The sequence below is a fragment of the Mycteria americana genome, chromosome 3 (genome assembly GCF_035582795.1).
Source record: "Mycteria americana isolate JAX WOST 10 ecotype Jacksonville Zoo and Gardens chromosome 3, USCA_MyAme_1.0, whole genome shotgun sequence".
Taxonomy (NCBI): Eukaryota; Metazoa; Chordata; class Aves; order Ciconiiformes; family Ciconiidae; genus Mycteria; species Mycteria americana.
The window spans coordinates 103,747,451-103,763,743 of record NC_134367.1 but is presented as its reverse complement, the minus strand read 5'-3'; the positions used below and the strand labels follow the sequence as shown (position 1 = coordinate 103,763,743).

General features: G+C 38.1%; 1 protein-coding gene across 1 annotated transcript in view; it reads left to right on the top strand.

Moving 5' to 3' along the window:
* The window catches only part of INTS7 (integrator complex subunit 7), a 28,052-nt gene extending 12,128 nt beyond the window's left edge, over window positions 1–15,924 (top strand). Inside the window, exons 11-20 of the mRNA XM_075496380.1 lie at window positions 87–326; window positions 1,110–1,247; window positions 2,136–2,342; window positions 5,877–6,071; window positions 6,843–6,946; window positions 7,351–7,419; window positions 8,566–8,698; window positions 9,966–10,064; window positions 10,886–11,071; window positions 12,024–15,924. Of these exons, the coding sequence (XP_075352495.1) occupies window positions 87–326; window positions 1,110–1,247; window positions 2,136–2,342; window positions 5,877–6,071; window positions 6,843–6,946; window positions 7,351–7,419; window positions 8,566–8,698; window positions 9,966–10,064; window positions 10,886–11,071; window positions 12,024–12,311 (1,659 nt within the window). The 3' untranslated portion in view covers window positions 12,312–15,924. The remainder of the gene's footprint in view (window positions 1–86; window positions 327–1,109; window positions 1,248–2,135; window positions 2,343–5,876; window positions 6,072–6,842; window positions 6,947–7,350; window positions 7,420–8,565; window positions 8,699–9,965; window positions 10,065–10,885; window positions 11,072–12,023) is intronic.
* The last annotated feature ends 369 nt before the right edge of the window (window positions 15,925–16,293 follow it).

The following is a 16,293-nucleotide window of genomic DNA, read 5'->3' as shown; positions in this document are numbered from 1 at the left end:
CAATCATACTTGCAGATAAGTGTCTGGCTTTTTTATTTTTAAGTAGACATTGTGTTTATTGTATCTGTTGATTGTGTGAATTGCAGATCACGTTAACTTGTATGGTGAAGCTGGTCAAGTGCCGTCCTCACCTGAGCCAGTCAGTAGTTGAATCCCTGCTGACCCAGTTGCACAGTGCCCAGGATGCTGCTAGGATTCTCATGTGCCACTGTTTAGCAGCTATTGCCATGCAGCTGCCTGTCTTGGCAGATGGGATGCTAGGAGACCTAATGGACCTCTATAAATTAATTGGACTATCTACCACAGATAAAAAACAGGAACTCTTGGTAAGACCTCATTCTGGTGAATAGCCCTTGATGGATAAACTCTGTATAAACTACTGTGGATGGATTTCATTTAAAAAGGCAGCTAAGCCATTTGTTATGTCCAAGTTGATGTTATGTCCAGTCTATAACCTTATTTTTAGTTTTGCTTTAACTTTTGACTACATATGTCGGTGTTCAATGTTGAAATTGCATCTCATAGATGGAGCTGAACTATGCAGTGTATTCCATTAGATTTCTCCAGCAGATGGCACTGCTTAGACAAACCTAGCTATTGAAATTATTGGGGTACCTGTGAAATAATGCTTATAGAAAAACAAAATGGCAGCTAGCTCAGTTTATGTATGGTACTCTGACACACATGACTTTGAATATACTGTAAGAGATAAAAATGCCTTTATCACATCTATTTGGAAATAAATTTTAATTTTAAGGAAGAAAGGACAAGCTTCCCACTAATTCATTTGGAGCATTTGAAATATCTCAGTTAAAAGCCACAGTAAAGATTCTTTAAATGAAAGCGACTTTCATCTACAAGAAATACTTGGGTTGCCATAACTACTTAAAAGATACATGACTGAGAAAAGTTCTTCAGTTTATATATGTTTATATATATATATATATATATATATATATATATATATAAAATCTTCTATGTAGTTTTGAGTTCAAAATCAAGCAGATCATTTCTGGTAGTTTAGGAAACCAAACTGGCTTTTTTTTTTTTCTTGTTTCGTTTAGCTCCTGAAATATAACCTTCTTCCTTACCCCTCCACTCTTCATTAGGTTTCTCTTGCCACAGTGATATTTGTTTCCAGTCAGAAAGCTTTATCTTCAGAAATCAAAACTGTTATCAAACAGCAGCTTGAGAATGCCTCTAATGGATGGACAGCCTACAGGATAGCCAGGCAGGCTTCCAGAATGGTAAGTGAAAATACCTGGAGGAAAATGGTTTGGCATGGTTGGAAGGATGCTAGTGATTTCTTCGAACTGGAAAAAGAAAGTAAGGAAAATAGTAGGACTTGGGAGGAGGAAATGAATGGGGGGGCAAAAAAAAAATTTTCCCTCTTAATTCCCTGGAGTGCTGATTCAGATCTATGCCATTTAGGGCAATCATCCCATCAGGATGGTTTTTCACTTGTCTTTTTGAAGTATTTGAGAAGGAAAAAAGTACTGACCTGATACTTTCTCGAGCACATGCATAATAATCTGCATTGTCTAGCTGTTCTTTAGAAGGTGATATAGGCCATCCTGATGTCTGCTTCTCTTTCTTCAATGTGAAGAAAGGAAGAAAAAGATACTGTTTCCCTCTTCCCTTCAGTAAAGTCACAGCTGGGGTTAGAATTATGTAGAAACCCTAGTACGAGATGCTGGGGTAATTTTAAACAGGTAAAGTATATATTGCAGAGGTGAGGACAGAGCATAGCACTGTTTTGGTAAATCAGTCGGGATTCTTGATTTTTAGCTCTGGGCTCATTTGATAGTTTTAAACCCAGTGTTTCTTTGGGGATGAAAGATATGTTTTCAGTAAAAAAATAAGTAAATTTTGATATTTGTTTCTCATCTTGTCAAATTATCTTGTATAAATAAGTCCTATACCTTATACAGGCTGATATTTCCACAAAATAAGCATTTGTGCTTTTATTTATTGGTAGGATTGTCATGATCAAATGATTGGAAGAAGTTTCACTATTTTTATTTTTAAAGTAAGAGTAGTTCTGGAGATGTTACTGCACTCTTATTTGTATCTGTTTTGTAGAAACCCAAAGCCTTCTTTCGTGTCCCCTCTTAGAAACTTTCTTGTCATTACAGGGCAACCATGACATGGCCAGAGAACTGTATCAAAGCCTGCTGACCCAGGTGGCTTCGGAACACTTCTACTTCTGGCTGAACAGCTTGAAGGAGTTCTCCCATGCAGAACAGTGTCTGACAGGTTTGCAGGAGGACAACTATAGCTCAGCGCTTTCTTGCATTGCTGAAGCTTTAAAATCCTATCACAAAGGAATAGCATCACTGACGGTTAGGACAAATCTTCTACTTTTAGTGATGATGTTTCTGTATACTGCGGCAGGTCTGTTTGGTTTCTGTTCTTAAACCTCTGAAAAGTTTTTAAAGATGTCTGACATCTGCCAGACTCTGTTTTTGAGAGGACTGCAGGGAAGAGCCAGCTGTAACACACTGCATCTTCAGAGAGAAGGTCCTGTAGTGTGATTAGCTAGATTTCTCTTTTTTTCTTTTCTTCTCCCCCTTCCACTTCCTGTCTTGATCAAATCATATGATATGTGACAGATCTCTTAAAGGTACAGTACTTCAAATTTTCCACTCCTTGTTGTGGATGAATAAACACTATTGTGATAGTCAAGCCCAGGCATTTGTCTAAATTGTTTGCTGTCTTCTCAAGATATGGAGAAGAAGGATTTAATTGTCTTCCTCCCTTCTTCTGAGTTCATGTTGCCTTGTATTTGACAATGTGATTCTGTGGAACCCTAACAACAAGACAATACCAATTTAGTAAGAGGAGGGAGGACAATTCAATATCATCAAATCAGCAGAATTCAGATGGTACCTGCTTTTATGCAAATACTTTCCACTTCTCTGAAGTGGTACAAATAGCAAGAAGCTATGTGTGTGATGTCTGTGAATGTAAACAAAAAGACCATTAATGAATATGGACCTTCAGTTCTTACTGTGAAGTTGCTTCTTAGTCAAAGACAATCCAGCTTCATGCAATACTTTCATATTTTAGTTTCCATAAGACATACAGTTTTCTGTATGTCTTCTGAATGAGGCTGCTTTTTTTTTTAGTGTTTAATGAAGCTCAGATATTACTGTTTATTAATAAACTGTCCCTGAATAAGCAGGAAGGATGTAAATTTTACACCTTTGTCCTCAAAGAGAGCTCCATCGTTCCTGAAGTATTTAACTTGTTGGCTGAGTGAATAAGGCTTTTAATTCAACATTTCAAGATTTCTCTAACATTTATAAGACATTGAGGGGGGGACCTCATCTAATCAGATGTTCATATTTAATACAGGCAGGAAAATAACTTGCTTAAATAGGTCATTCTGTGTTTCAGTAATTTAATTAGCCTTTCCCTAGAGTTTGGTTGTTTTTTCTGTTGAAGGATTCCTGTCCTCATCTCTGCTGACTTCACTTCCTGCATGTTGCATATAGGTATTGCACCCAGAAAAGCACTTCCGTGTGGGTTATTGTGGTCTAGAGGAGTAAGTACAGGTTTCAGAGGGCTAGAGAAGAGGAAGTTGGGTTTTATTGCTGGCTGTTGCTGACTTGTTGCTTCGCTCTGAACAAATCCTAACCATGCTTGAGCGTATCAGCTGTAAAAGGAGCCACTCACTGCTTACACCTACAGAACTCAACATCTCAAAGGGGAGCCAAGTGCCATAAAGTGTACGATAGTCTTACTGCTGAAGACTTTTGCTGTCTCTTCCCTCTGACTTCAGCTTTACTGTTGCCGCTGTTTCAATGTAGAGCATGACTCAGCACTGTTGGTATTGCAGACCATTAGTGCATATGATGAACCCTGCGTAGCTGTCCACTTTGTAGCTGGAAGACACTGTGCCAGTAAATCTGTTGCAGATGTTCAGTCAGCCCAGTTTAGCAATGATGAAATATTCAGACGGTGTCTGATCTTGTCAGAAGATTTCTCAATTCCTTCTTGATATACATGCAACTGTCTGTCTTGCATTGCTGTATGCAAAATGTTTTTTTTCATGTGAGTTAGTCCACTTGAGGAAAAAAGTCCCATTACTTTATGGATGGGAGTGGGGGGGAGCGGGGAGGGCAAGGACTTATCATAGAGCATATCAGCCACAGTCCCCATCTGTCTCGCTGTGTACGTGCTTGTATAGTTAGCAAAGGTTTTGAATAGGGCCTGCTCTTTCTGGCACAGAACATACATCTCATTGGAAGCATTGTGCTTATTTTGCACTGGTGGTAATCTAGAGAAGATTAGAACTTGAAGAAAGCACTAATATAATCATTGATTAAGTAGCACTAACTCCACGTATGTTGATAACAAGTGGTGGTGTTTGAAGAACTTGGCTGAGCCAAAGAACTCTTCCTGTAACTTTCAAAAAAGAATTGTAACTCATTTATTGCCCATGGCTATATGGGTAGCAGATAAGGTAAATTGCAGTATTAATGAGACAAGCTTGTATTTCCATTTACAAGAATTGAGTCCAATTTGTGCTACTAAAAATGTCTGGATTTTTCTGATGTAAGTACTGGTACTTTACTCTCTATAAAAGCATGTAGTCTCTAGAGCAATTACAGTGCAGAGAGATCTCTTCCACAGAGGGTTTTCTGAAACCACCCTTGCAGAATAAACTGAACAATTTCCATTCCAAGGGGATTTTTTTTTTATGCCTTTGGAGAAGTGAAAGCAAAGTGGTAGCTAAGACGGGCTGAATGGCTCAAGTGATGAAATAGTCTTATTTCTTCAGTTGAAATCTAGCTCAATAGTTTAAAGTGGTTGCAGTTGGCTGATGTTTCCTCACTTTAGTCAATAGTGGGCCAGTTCTCAGACGACATGATGTTTTGTGAGAAACTAGTTTGCTGCTTTCCTGCCAGCAAAGAAATGGTTCTTAATAAGGTTTTGGGATGGGTTATAACTTCTTGCTTCCAGAAGTGACCTTTTCTGTTGAGGAATAAGAAGCACTAGGGAAGACATGCATGAGTTTAACAGGCATCCATTCTCTGAGTCAGAGAAGGTCCCAGTGCTTTGTTTTGCAGATAGCCCCCCCCCCCCCCAAGAAAAAAGTGTGCTCTTCTGAAAATCCAACAGTATAAGAAAAATAAGTAGTGGATTTTTGGCTTAACCAGTATCAAATCTTGTGTGCTGCAATTTACCCCCTCCTGGGTCTCCTAAGCTGTCACAAATGCTTCTACAACTCAGGTAAGCTCTTAGAGAGCAAAGTTTCACAGAACCATATTTTCTAAATAATAGCAACATGTCTACCCTCCTGGAGTTTTGTTATTTGCTGTTCTTAGTTGCCACTGAACTGTGTCTCTGCCTTCATCAAATGCAAGGTTAAGTGCCTTTGTAATGTTCCTGTCCATTTCACATTTCCAAAAAAATCAAAGGTTATCACCCCTTCCTCTTCCTGCAGGTAACTTTAGCCAATTCTTTCTCTTTTGGCTGATGTAGAGAATTTCTTTTTCAGTCCTTTGTGTTTGTTTGCCTTCCAATTCAGCGTGGTCTTTGTTATGGTAAGGACTGTCTGGACTAATGTCATTTGAAGCCTAATGGCTTGGCCTTGGAAAAAGAGAAAATAGGTGCCCTAATAGCATTGTAACAGCTTAAGTCCCATTTGTTGCTTGAAATACGGCTTAGTAATTACCTAACTTGTGTCCTTCGTATTCAGTGTGATTTAAATTGAGCAAATCTCTTAAATGTAGTTTTTAAAAAAGCAGCTTTTAGAATTGAACTGAAGGGTTCAGTTGTCTGATGAGACAGTTCAGTGACATTGCAAAGTTAATTTGTCATGTTTGCTTTTGACCTAGATTGCCAACATTCCTATTACTGTGTTTCAGGCTGCTAGTACGCCACTTAATCCTCTGAGCTTTCAGTGTGGATTTGTGAAACTAAGGATTGACCTTCTGCAAGCTTTTTCTCAACTTATTTGTACCTGCAACAGCTTGAAAACAAGTCCACCACCAGCTATTGCCACAACAATTGCTATGACATCAGGAAATGATCTCCAAAGGTGTGGACGCATCTCTAACCAGGCATGTGTTCTTGTTCCACTCTTGTGCAGTTACGTTTATGACTCTGGTATGAATTTTGCTTCTCAGCAAACATATCTGACAAAAGAAATGAAAAGTGGTAATTAAGAGTTTTGCTAAATAGTGGGCCTTGGTTTTCACCTGTAGCTATAAAAATATCTGCCTGTAGCAGGCCATATTTTGAAGTTGAGCATGTACATATGTTTTTCTCATACATTCATGCGCACAGCTTCCAAGGATATGCATGTAGTAAGCCACTCAATACACAGTCAAACTTGCAGCAAGACCTTTCACACCTTGTTTTGCAAACACCTCAGATATTGCGATTACACTAAGGAAGAATATATACTTTAGGATGATACTGCAACTCCTTTTGGTGAGTGTTGGTAACTGACTTGATATCGTCCAGAACACCAAGACAGTTGTCTTCTAAAATGCATGTAGGCTGTAAGAAGGAATTAGTGGGTAGTCTTTGAAAGACAACAGTTTGATTTACCAGTAGGGGATGGGAGAGGTTGTTGGTGGACGTTTTTTGTTTTACTTTATTTTTAACCCAAGGAGGGTGTGTTGGTACAGGAAAAATCTGTTTAATGTGTGGATAATAGTCTGTCACTTTAGTGATTTTTATCTGTGTGAAGAAGCAAGAACTTTGTATGTTTTGCCAGAGTATGTTGTCTTACTCCTTCAGCGTTGTATGTTACAGTGTAGTGGTTTTCTGGATGTGTGGGGGTTTGTTTTGATTTGATTTTTTGAGTAGTAACTTTGTCTCTCTAGATGAAACACTCAATGGAGGAATTCCGAAACCTGGCTACACGGTATGGAGATCTGTATCAGTCATCTTTTGATGCAGACTCAGCAACTCTAAGGAATGTAGAACTGTATCCTTTTAAAAGTCTGAGAATTTGTCGACTTCTCATGTGGACAGCATGAAGCTTAACAATCCCCTCCTATGAAGACTGGCACAAAGTCATTCTGAAGCGGTTAGTAACATAAAAATTAGGTACCAATTGCTTAAAACCTATTTGGAAATAAACATTGCCATAACTATTGTTTGAAATTACTACATAACATTACAATTTATGACACAAAAATTACAGCAACATAAAACTTGGGATTTTCCTAGTTCTTGCTCTATGTTTACTAAAGGAGTAATGACTGTAGGATTACTTCACAAAAGCTAGAGAAAGTGGAAAAGGAAAGGAAAAGTGCCAGTAAATATACTGCATTTCTTGTTTTAGGTGGCAACTTTGTAAGTCTTTTAACTCCTTAGTATTAATACCAGACAACAGCAGAGCTGTCTGTTGATTTCACACGCGATAGAAGCCCTGATTTTGGATCCAGAATCTGCAAGGTAGGTTTGATAGTTAACTTTCTACTCCTTTGCTGTTCAATTCTAAATCCTTGGGGCTTTACGCCTAGGAATTCAAAGAATGTTCAGAAAGTTTCTCAGTAGACCCTTGTAATTCTACTATGAGCAGGCTTGAGGACCTGTTGCTGCTGTGCTATACCTGGCAGGCTAGGGACTGTGTTTTGGGTTCTGCACTTTATACTGATTGTGCTCTTGAGAGCACTATACTGGACTGGTCTTAAATATAGACTTGCATTAAAATAAAAAACAACTTTTAATCTCTTCTTTAGCCCCCTATTTTAACTTGTGTCATTCTGTTAGCTCCAATACCTACTGTTTGCGCTCGTAAGCGCACATTAGTTTCCTTCAGAGTCCTGAAAATATATGCACTAAATTAGTTTAAAACTTCTAATGTAAATCCATCACCTCTGGTTCTTTTTTAGCGGTGAACTTAGACCCACTAGAACATCACAATGAACTACCTATGAATTGAATCACTCTTTAAAACTCCCAGGCTGAGATTAAATGGAAGATAATGTGGATAAACATCTTAAATGTGTGATTTTTATAACTGGAAATAAAAGTGAACATCCTAAGTGACTGTCGTACTCATGAATTAAGCATTGCTTAGAAGATGTATTAATCATACTTGTAAAAAGTATGAAGTTGTGGACTACAAAACATTAGGTGTCTAGCAGATGGAATTGTATCCAAAGCATGAGATTATAAACTTCCAGATTTAGTATTAACTCTGACTGGCATTCTTGCTTTTCCTTGAGTTATGAGACTTTTAAAAACATTATAAACACTGCAGGCTTTAATAAAAGCCAGGGGAATTAAACACTGCAGGCTTAAATAAAGGCTAGCGGAATTAAGCATGCTGAGTTTGTTAGACCTGTAGCTGCTTCAAGTGAGAGAGGGTGGGGACAGAAAGTGATGGATAAGCTGTAGTTAAAGGATTTAAATATAAAGGGCAAGTCTTATAGTGGAAAAATAATAAAGAAACAGAGGAAACAGTTTGAAAGACACAGTTATTAATGGATTTCAAGTTGTAACAGAGGATGGTCTTGTTGGGCCTGTTTGGGAGTGAGACTCCCAGACTACAATGAGGAAAGTATGTTAGACACTATGAAATGTTTTATTTTTTAGTTTTCAGGAATATAGCGCGAATGGAACAGCACATGTTGAGAGTGAATATGAAAGAAGAATGATGTCTGTATTTAATCATGTACTGGAAGAAGTGGAATCCCTCAACAGGAAGTATGCTCCTGTGTCTTACTTGGCAAGTAACAGTTTTAAATGCATATTCTGTAGACAAAGCTTGCAAAAACTCTGCAAATCCATATATCTATGGAGGTCAAGAAACTGAAGAGCACACTCAGTTAATTAACATAAACTCTTACTGGCACAAATGGTCTCTACAGAGACTCACTACTTCAAAAATACTTCAAAAAAGATTTTGCTAAGACATCTGTAACCTTACTGGTCTGATTAAAAATAATGTTTTAAAAATTCTGATACTAAGAATATAGCAGATGTTAAGATCTCTAAAAGTAGTGTCAAGTCTCTGTCAGATCACTTGCCACACTTGCATTCAAATACTGAAGGGCATTCTCTTTGTTCATGCTGTTGTCATAAAGAAATTCTTCCCCTACCACACACAGTGCTGGAGGGTCCAGCACTAGTCTTTCTTAGGTCGCTGAGCTGCTGGCAGTTAATACTGGTGTTTTGTGAGTATAGTGTTTCTCTTATCGATGCAGGTCATCAGAGAACACAATGTAAAGTGTGCTGAATGCAAACAGTGAGCTGATAACGTACTCCTTTACAGGGCTAGTATGGTTTCGTCTTTTACTGTTAGTGAACGTCATAAACGTGAAGTGCATGTTGATGGGAACAAAGTAGTTCATTTGTCATGGCTGGCATCTGTTTGCCTTGTTTCTAAATTCAACAGTCCTTACCAATTCCAAATTGCACAGAAGAATGAGTTGTGTAAAACATAGCAAAGGTAACCCGGTAAACTTAGTTGTCACTGGCTCCATACCAATGCAGCTTGGTGACTTCAGTAGTGCTGCCCTTGCTCATCTGAGACAGAAGAATGGCATACTGCAGTGGGGAAAGGAAGCCTAGATAAGAGGCTTAAAACTTAATTATTGCACCACATAAAGTTGTGGTAGATGCAAGTCTTGTTTGCTTGGAGGGGAATTATTGTTTGTTTGAGAGTTTTTGTGTGAGGGTTTTGTGTATGAGTGTTTCAAGCAGATCCTGCTCTGCTGACTCTAACACTAGGACTGAAATGATTTGGATTTTTCTTCTTCTTGGCCTCCTTGTTCTTTCTAGAGCAGAATACCTTCTTCATAAGGGCAGAACATAAACAGAGAGGCTGAATGTAGTCACTGTCATCGTAGTGGCTGTTATCCAATGACTTTTTCAATATATTTCTGGACTTCTAGTGGAAATTACTGCAGTTTCAGTACCTCAAGTGCATGTCTTTTTCCTGTGCTATGAAAGATATCTTTTTTTCTCATTTGTTTTGGCTCCATGTCTTACAGCATACAGCTTGTCTGTGCAATGCTGTCATTGCGTTGTTGAAGGTACCCCTCTCATTTCAAAGGTACTTTTTTCAAAAGCTGCAGTCTACAAGCATTAAGGTAAGTACTGCTCAAATGTGGCCTAAAATTTCTCTTTATAGAGTCTTTACTTCATGAGAAAAGCCTTACTGAAGGCACAAAGCTTCAGCATTTTTAGTGAAGATACTTAACTGCAAATAGCATCTGGGTTTATCTGTTAGGAACAACTTGAATATGTACATATGATCATTAAGAACCACTAGGCTGTGACTTACGCAAAAAGGATTCAGTTCTTTGATTGCAAAGCCTTAAAAATAAAATCTAACTGGAATTTTTGTTGATTCTGAGTCTGCAAAGCTAAATAATGTTCTAGTCCTGGGAAGACAACTTTTATAAATTTGTATTGTTTTTCCTTTTGCTTTAAAAAGCAACGTTTACTATCTTGGAAGAAAATTGTAATATTTATCAGCTGACTGAGTAAGAATGGCTATATGTAACCTTCGGGGGGGTGTATTATTTTATTATTTTTTTAATCGAGTGCTCCCTTTTTCTGGGAAAAGTGAAAGCCTTAAGGCTTTTAATATTTACTCTTATTGCATTTTACTTCTTTGTTCAGCTTAATATACTTACCTGTGGCTATTTTGTAGAAGATTTTTTCCACTTCTATTGAAGTGCAATTAATGAAACTGATATAAAGACCACATCTGGTATTGCTGATGATTTGTATTAATTATTATAGTAATGAGTCTCAGATGTAAGTTCTTTGTTTCCATTTGCTAGTTTCCCTACTAAACCCCTCATTGGAAACTTTTTTATAAGAAGGTGTTCTGTTTCATCTTTGAACTGTGTTTGCTTTTCTGGAGGCATAAAATTACATTTTAGTCTGTTCTCTTGTGTTTCAGCTTGCTCTATCCCCATCTCCGAGGAACCCAGCAGAACCTATTGCAGTACAGAACAATCAGCAATTGGCCCTAAAGGTGGAAGGAGTGGTTCAGCATGGATCTAAACCAGGCCTCTTCCGTAAAATCCAATCTGTGTGTCTAAATGTCTCTTCAGTGCTGCAGAGCAAATCTGGACCAGACTATAAGGTATGGATAGAATAGAGCTAGGAGGAGTCTTAAACTTTCTTGCTGTATTTTCCTGCTCTCTTGTTTGGCTCTGGTTGGCAGAATTTTCAGGTTGAAATGAATAGGGGGGTTCTGTAGTCCTCTCGCTCTTGACAGTTGACATTCAAGCACTGGCCAGAGCCAGGCATAGTGCATGGAAGGGATCTGGGATTTTTAAGTCTGCTGTATGCTAATACCTTTTTAGTAACAGCTTTTCTTCCAAACAAAAGATGCTTTGTGATGTTCAGAACAAGTCATTAAGAATATGCTTGAGATCAGGAAAATTCAACGTAGGTATGTATCATATGAAAATCCACAAGGGAAAAAAGGCAGGAATAGATTATTGTCTACACACAGTCTCTAGAACTTCTTTATACTCATTTTAAGGTTGTTTTTGTTGGTGGTTGTTGTTTATGGAAATTGGGAGGACAGGCTGTCCAAATTAAGTAGCACCTGAGGAGATACATATTAAATTCAAGTCAACAGTTTTATCAAAGATGGCATGCCTGAAGTTCAGGTTCTGCTAACATCTGACATTTAGTGAAAGGCCTGTTTTGGTGGGGTTTGGGGTTGGGTTTTTGTTTGTTTTTTGGGGGGGGGGGGGTTGAGGGGAAAAGGAAAAAAAGTCAGTTCCTTCTAAAAGAACAACAGGACTAGGAATTGTGTAACGTTTGTCTGACTCGTGTTACTCTGTGGAAAACTAGAACCTCAGGGAGAAAAAGACTTGTTAGCTACCTCGCTTCTGTATATAGATATAAAAACTCATTCATCGATGAAAAAGCATGTCAAGCTGGCTCAAAATGCACATGCATTGGTTTAGGAAAATTGAGGACAGCCTCAATTTCTCTTTTTTTCTCTCCTTCAAATGGAGAGCAGAAAACTTATTTTAACAGGCTTATATAAAATGGCATTTTAACCTTCCATGTGTTCTCAGATTCCTATTGACAACATGACCAATGAAATGGAGCAGAGGGTGGAACCACACAACGACTACTTCAGCACTCAGTTTCTGTTAAACTTTGTGATACTTGGCACCCACAACATCACAGTAGAGTCCTCTGTAATAGATTCAAATGGTATTGTCTGGAAAACTGGGCCTAAAACAACTATTTTTGTTAAATCTCTTGAGGATCCATACTCCCAGCAGGTTCGTCTTCAGCAACAGCAAGGACAGCCGCCATCACAGCAGCAACAGCAAAGAACAGCATACTCACGGTTTTAATTCCCAGAAGTGACTCTGACCTGGTCAATGGTATTACAGTTTTTCTTGGACGCTTTTTCTGAAAGACCTACAATTTTAACTTTCTCCTAGAAAGTCTCAGATGCCAATTTATTGCTCTTTAAATTATCTGGGGTAAATTTGAACTTGAGTCAGCAGAGGCAACTCTGTTCAAATTTGGAGTTGTGCTTTTAATATAAGAACTTCTACCTGATCTCTACGCTTCTGTTTACAAACCTGTTGCAGCAGGCTCCACAAACTTTGATAGCAGAGGACACTAAGAGCTCTTTGACTAGTACTTTCTGTACTGTCTTTTTTTGAAGCACATAGGCTCTAATGTTAGGCTTATAGGACATCAGTAAACACTTTGGCTAATTATACAGAACTGAGTGTAATACCAAGTCTGTATCTTTTTAATGTGAAGGAATTAGCAGGAATATCCAGAGATTTGTTTTTCTGACATTTTAATAGCAACATCCAGTATTTGGCTGGTGTATGTGAATTATTACAATTTAATGCATGCATCTGAAAGAGAAAAAGTTGCAGCTCACTTCTCATACCCAGTCATTGTAGAGGGAGGAGACTGCTTGAGTGGTTGGTGTCTGGGGAGTCTTACAAGAGGCAGAATTTTACAGGTGGGAACAATAGCTGTTTCTTAGATGATATAGAAAAGATTACTGTGTTGGTTTTAAATCTTCATGTATCTGTATTTTGGAGGGCTTTGGTTTTGTTGGGTTTTTTTGTTTGCTCTTTTAAGAGGGAAGTTAACTTGCAAGTTGTCATTCATTTTAACTGCTTAGTTTTTAAAAAAGGAATTTTATATACCAGAGCTTTTGTAATCTTGTGTACTCTTTGACCAATTTAGTAATCTTAATTATTAATTTTACTGGGTAACTTTAAGGAGAATTTTGCCAATACTAGAAATTGATTCAGAATAATTTTGGAAATATGCTGCTTTGTACATACTTTTCATGCTTCCTTTGAGATGTAAAAGGCTGAATGCTGGCTGTGTCTGGATTGCCAGGCAACAGATCACATAACATGTCCTTCACCTGGTCCTCATAAATTATCTCTGCTTATCACTCTGCAGGAAAGTAGGACCCACTTGAATGGGGAGGAGGAAGGATGGCACTTCTTACAGTCTTAAGTTTGTAAATGGTTTAATCCCTCTCATTGGAGCAGAAATTTTCAGTTATTTTCTCAGTAAATTCCTAAGATACTGTTATTTCTTCAAGTTGATTTCACTGTAGAAGCTGACTAGAGCTTGCAGACTCTGGTTGCTTTATATGCAGAGAATGTGATAATGAATTGTTACAAGCCTAGGTTTCTTTGGCATAGCTGGATGAAGAATTTTTTTTGCTGTGTTTTCCTGTAATAGTTGCTTAAGAAATCAACTTTCTTCCTCTTGGCTTGAGACTAACAAAAAAAAAAGAAAGTGAAAGCGATCATGGTAGATTTCATAATATCTTGGTCAGGCTATAATCCTAAGCAGAAAAGATAGCTGGGATGCAAGGTGGAAATAGACTCACAAAATTGGTGAAGAATTCACCAGCATCCTTCTTAAATCTGATTTTTATTTTGTGCAGGAGACAAACTACTGCTACCCTTCAAGCTGGCTGAGGAAAGTGGTGGTTTCTGTCCCCACTTTTATGGTTATATACTTACACTTTTTTGTGTGTGAGTATACATACAGCTATGTATGCACGCGTGCGTACATTTACCTATAGCTACATATAGTTGTATGGTCCAGAAAGAGATGATTCACCTAGTGTTGTGCATGCAGTCTGTCAGATTGAAGATCTGAACTGTTTGTGGTTGGTTGGGTTTTTTCTTTAAAGTTGTAGATCGGTGTCTTAACCACAAAACCCTCCTTATTGTAATGCAAAAAAAAAAGACCAACAGGTCAAACAATTTTTTTTATCCTGCATAATGAATGTGTGTTTCTTGCTCTGTTATTGACCAATATGTTGCTGGAAACCTGCGATGGCAGCATTCCAGAACAACTCAGAAATGAAACAAGATTTCCACACTGGGGAGCAGACCTTTTTTCTCATAAGTCATATGATGTTCATAGTGCATAGCTAAACTTATGAGAAGCCTAGTAGAAAAAAACTTACCCAAGGAAAGCCCTGACCTGGCCTGAGGGTTAATTGTCTGTGAGCCAGTAAGATTAACTCTGCTGCAGTTGAAAAACTTGTTCCTTTTCCAAACAAGCTTGTTCACCTGATTTGAGAGGCCTCTAGAACTCCAGGAACTTGTATCATTTTTGGAGCCAAATTCTGAAGGATTTCTCATGCTGGCTCACTTGCAGGCTAGTTATTTGTGCGTGCTGATCAGGAAAGACCCTGGATCTGTTACTAAATTGTCCTTTTACATAAGCATAGCGTTTTATGTTATATGGGGTTTATAGTGAGGTTATTCTTTGAGAGTTTTTGTTTGTTTTCAAACATTGTGTATTTTTATTCCTAGCACACTGAAATACACTTGGCAAACAGGAACCAAGATTTTCATAGAAATCAATCACTCAAAATACCCAAAGAGAAGTGTGGAAGGGTGTTACAGTTACAGCAATGTACAGAAAGCTGCTGTTGGAGCTATTGGCAGTGAATGTGATCCTTGACTATTAATAGTAGCAGGGAGGCTATCTTGCTTGAATTCTGCATTCTGTTTCTGGTGCCTGTACTTGAAGATGTGCAACAAAGAATCTAGAAAGTACTTCTAATGATAAGGACCCAAGTTAAATCTCCTTAGTGTTTCTCAATAAACAAAGCAGTAATTTGATCACTATGCGTAGCTGCACACTGATAATGGAAGACAATTCAGACCTTTTTCACTTACTGGCAAAAGAAAGAAAATATTCAGTGGCTAGACATTGGTCTTGAGGCTGCTGCTAAGAGTTCAAACAACAAAAAGGCTTATGCAGGCAGCTACATCATTATCTAGTCTTAATGATTAATATATGCTTTCATCTAGCTTTGATAAATTCTTGGGCTGGGGAAGGGTGGAGATGATCAAATTAAGATAACTGGAGGTATTCATAATACATGCAGTTCTGCATTAAGCCAATAGTAATTGGTGCTTAGGCTCTAGAATTTAACCTGACTTCTCTGTGAATGAGGTAGCCAGTTACTCTGGGAAGTACTTACTAGTGACATTCTTGTGAACCTGTGCTCAGACATACCAGAAAGTGTCATTTCTAGATTCCTGGCTGATCTCTTGCTCAAGGCAATGTGGAACTCAACAAGGGGTAGGGAAGGAATTTCCCCTGTCAAATTCTGCCTTCCTCTGGAGTTTAGAGTGTAATCTCCTGCTAAGGTCATTTAAGTGTGTTTCGTAAGTGATTCCCTGAAGTTGCGCTCGTCGTGGGTATTCATGGCATCTTAGACTTACCTTTCTTTCCATTCTTGTTTCCTTGGATATGCACTCATTTTATCTGAGGACTGAAATGACTTAATTTAGCTAAGGATTTTGTATTTGATAGTGAATATATGTATATCTTTGACTTAAATCCTCTGAAACTGGAATTAGACAGGTCTGGAAGTAAGTTGAATGGTCATTTAAACATATGCATAAACTTCTTAAAATTATTTTCTTTAGTGATGTCACAACTTTAATTCCTTCAAGAAGTGTTTTTTAACTAATAGGATTCAAATGAATTATATTGCATTCCTAAAATCTCTTTTGAATGATGTTCAACATGTGTGTATGTATATAGAGAAAAAGAGATCTTATACAACACAGTGTGGAAGCATCTCGCCTTCAAAGTAGCTATGTTTCTTTTCTGTCTGTCTTCTTTCTGCTGACCTACAGTGCTTTGCTGTCTCCTTGGTCAGCATATTTACACATGTGCCCTTTTAATTCTTAGCACCATCTTCTCAAAACAATCTGTTCCTTTTGTGGCAGTGCAGGTGTAGTCAGGTTATCTGCATTGTCCAAAGCAAGAGGGGAAAAAAATAAAGGAGGGTAGAAGGGGGGGACTTAGGAG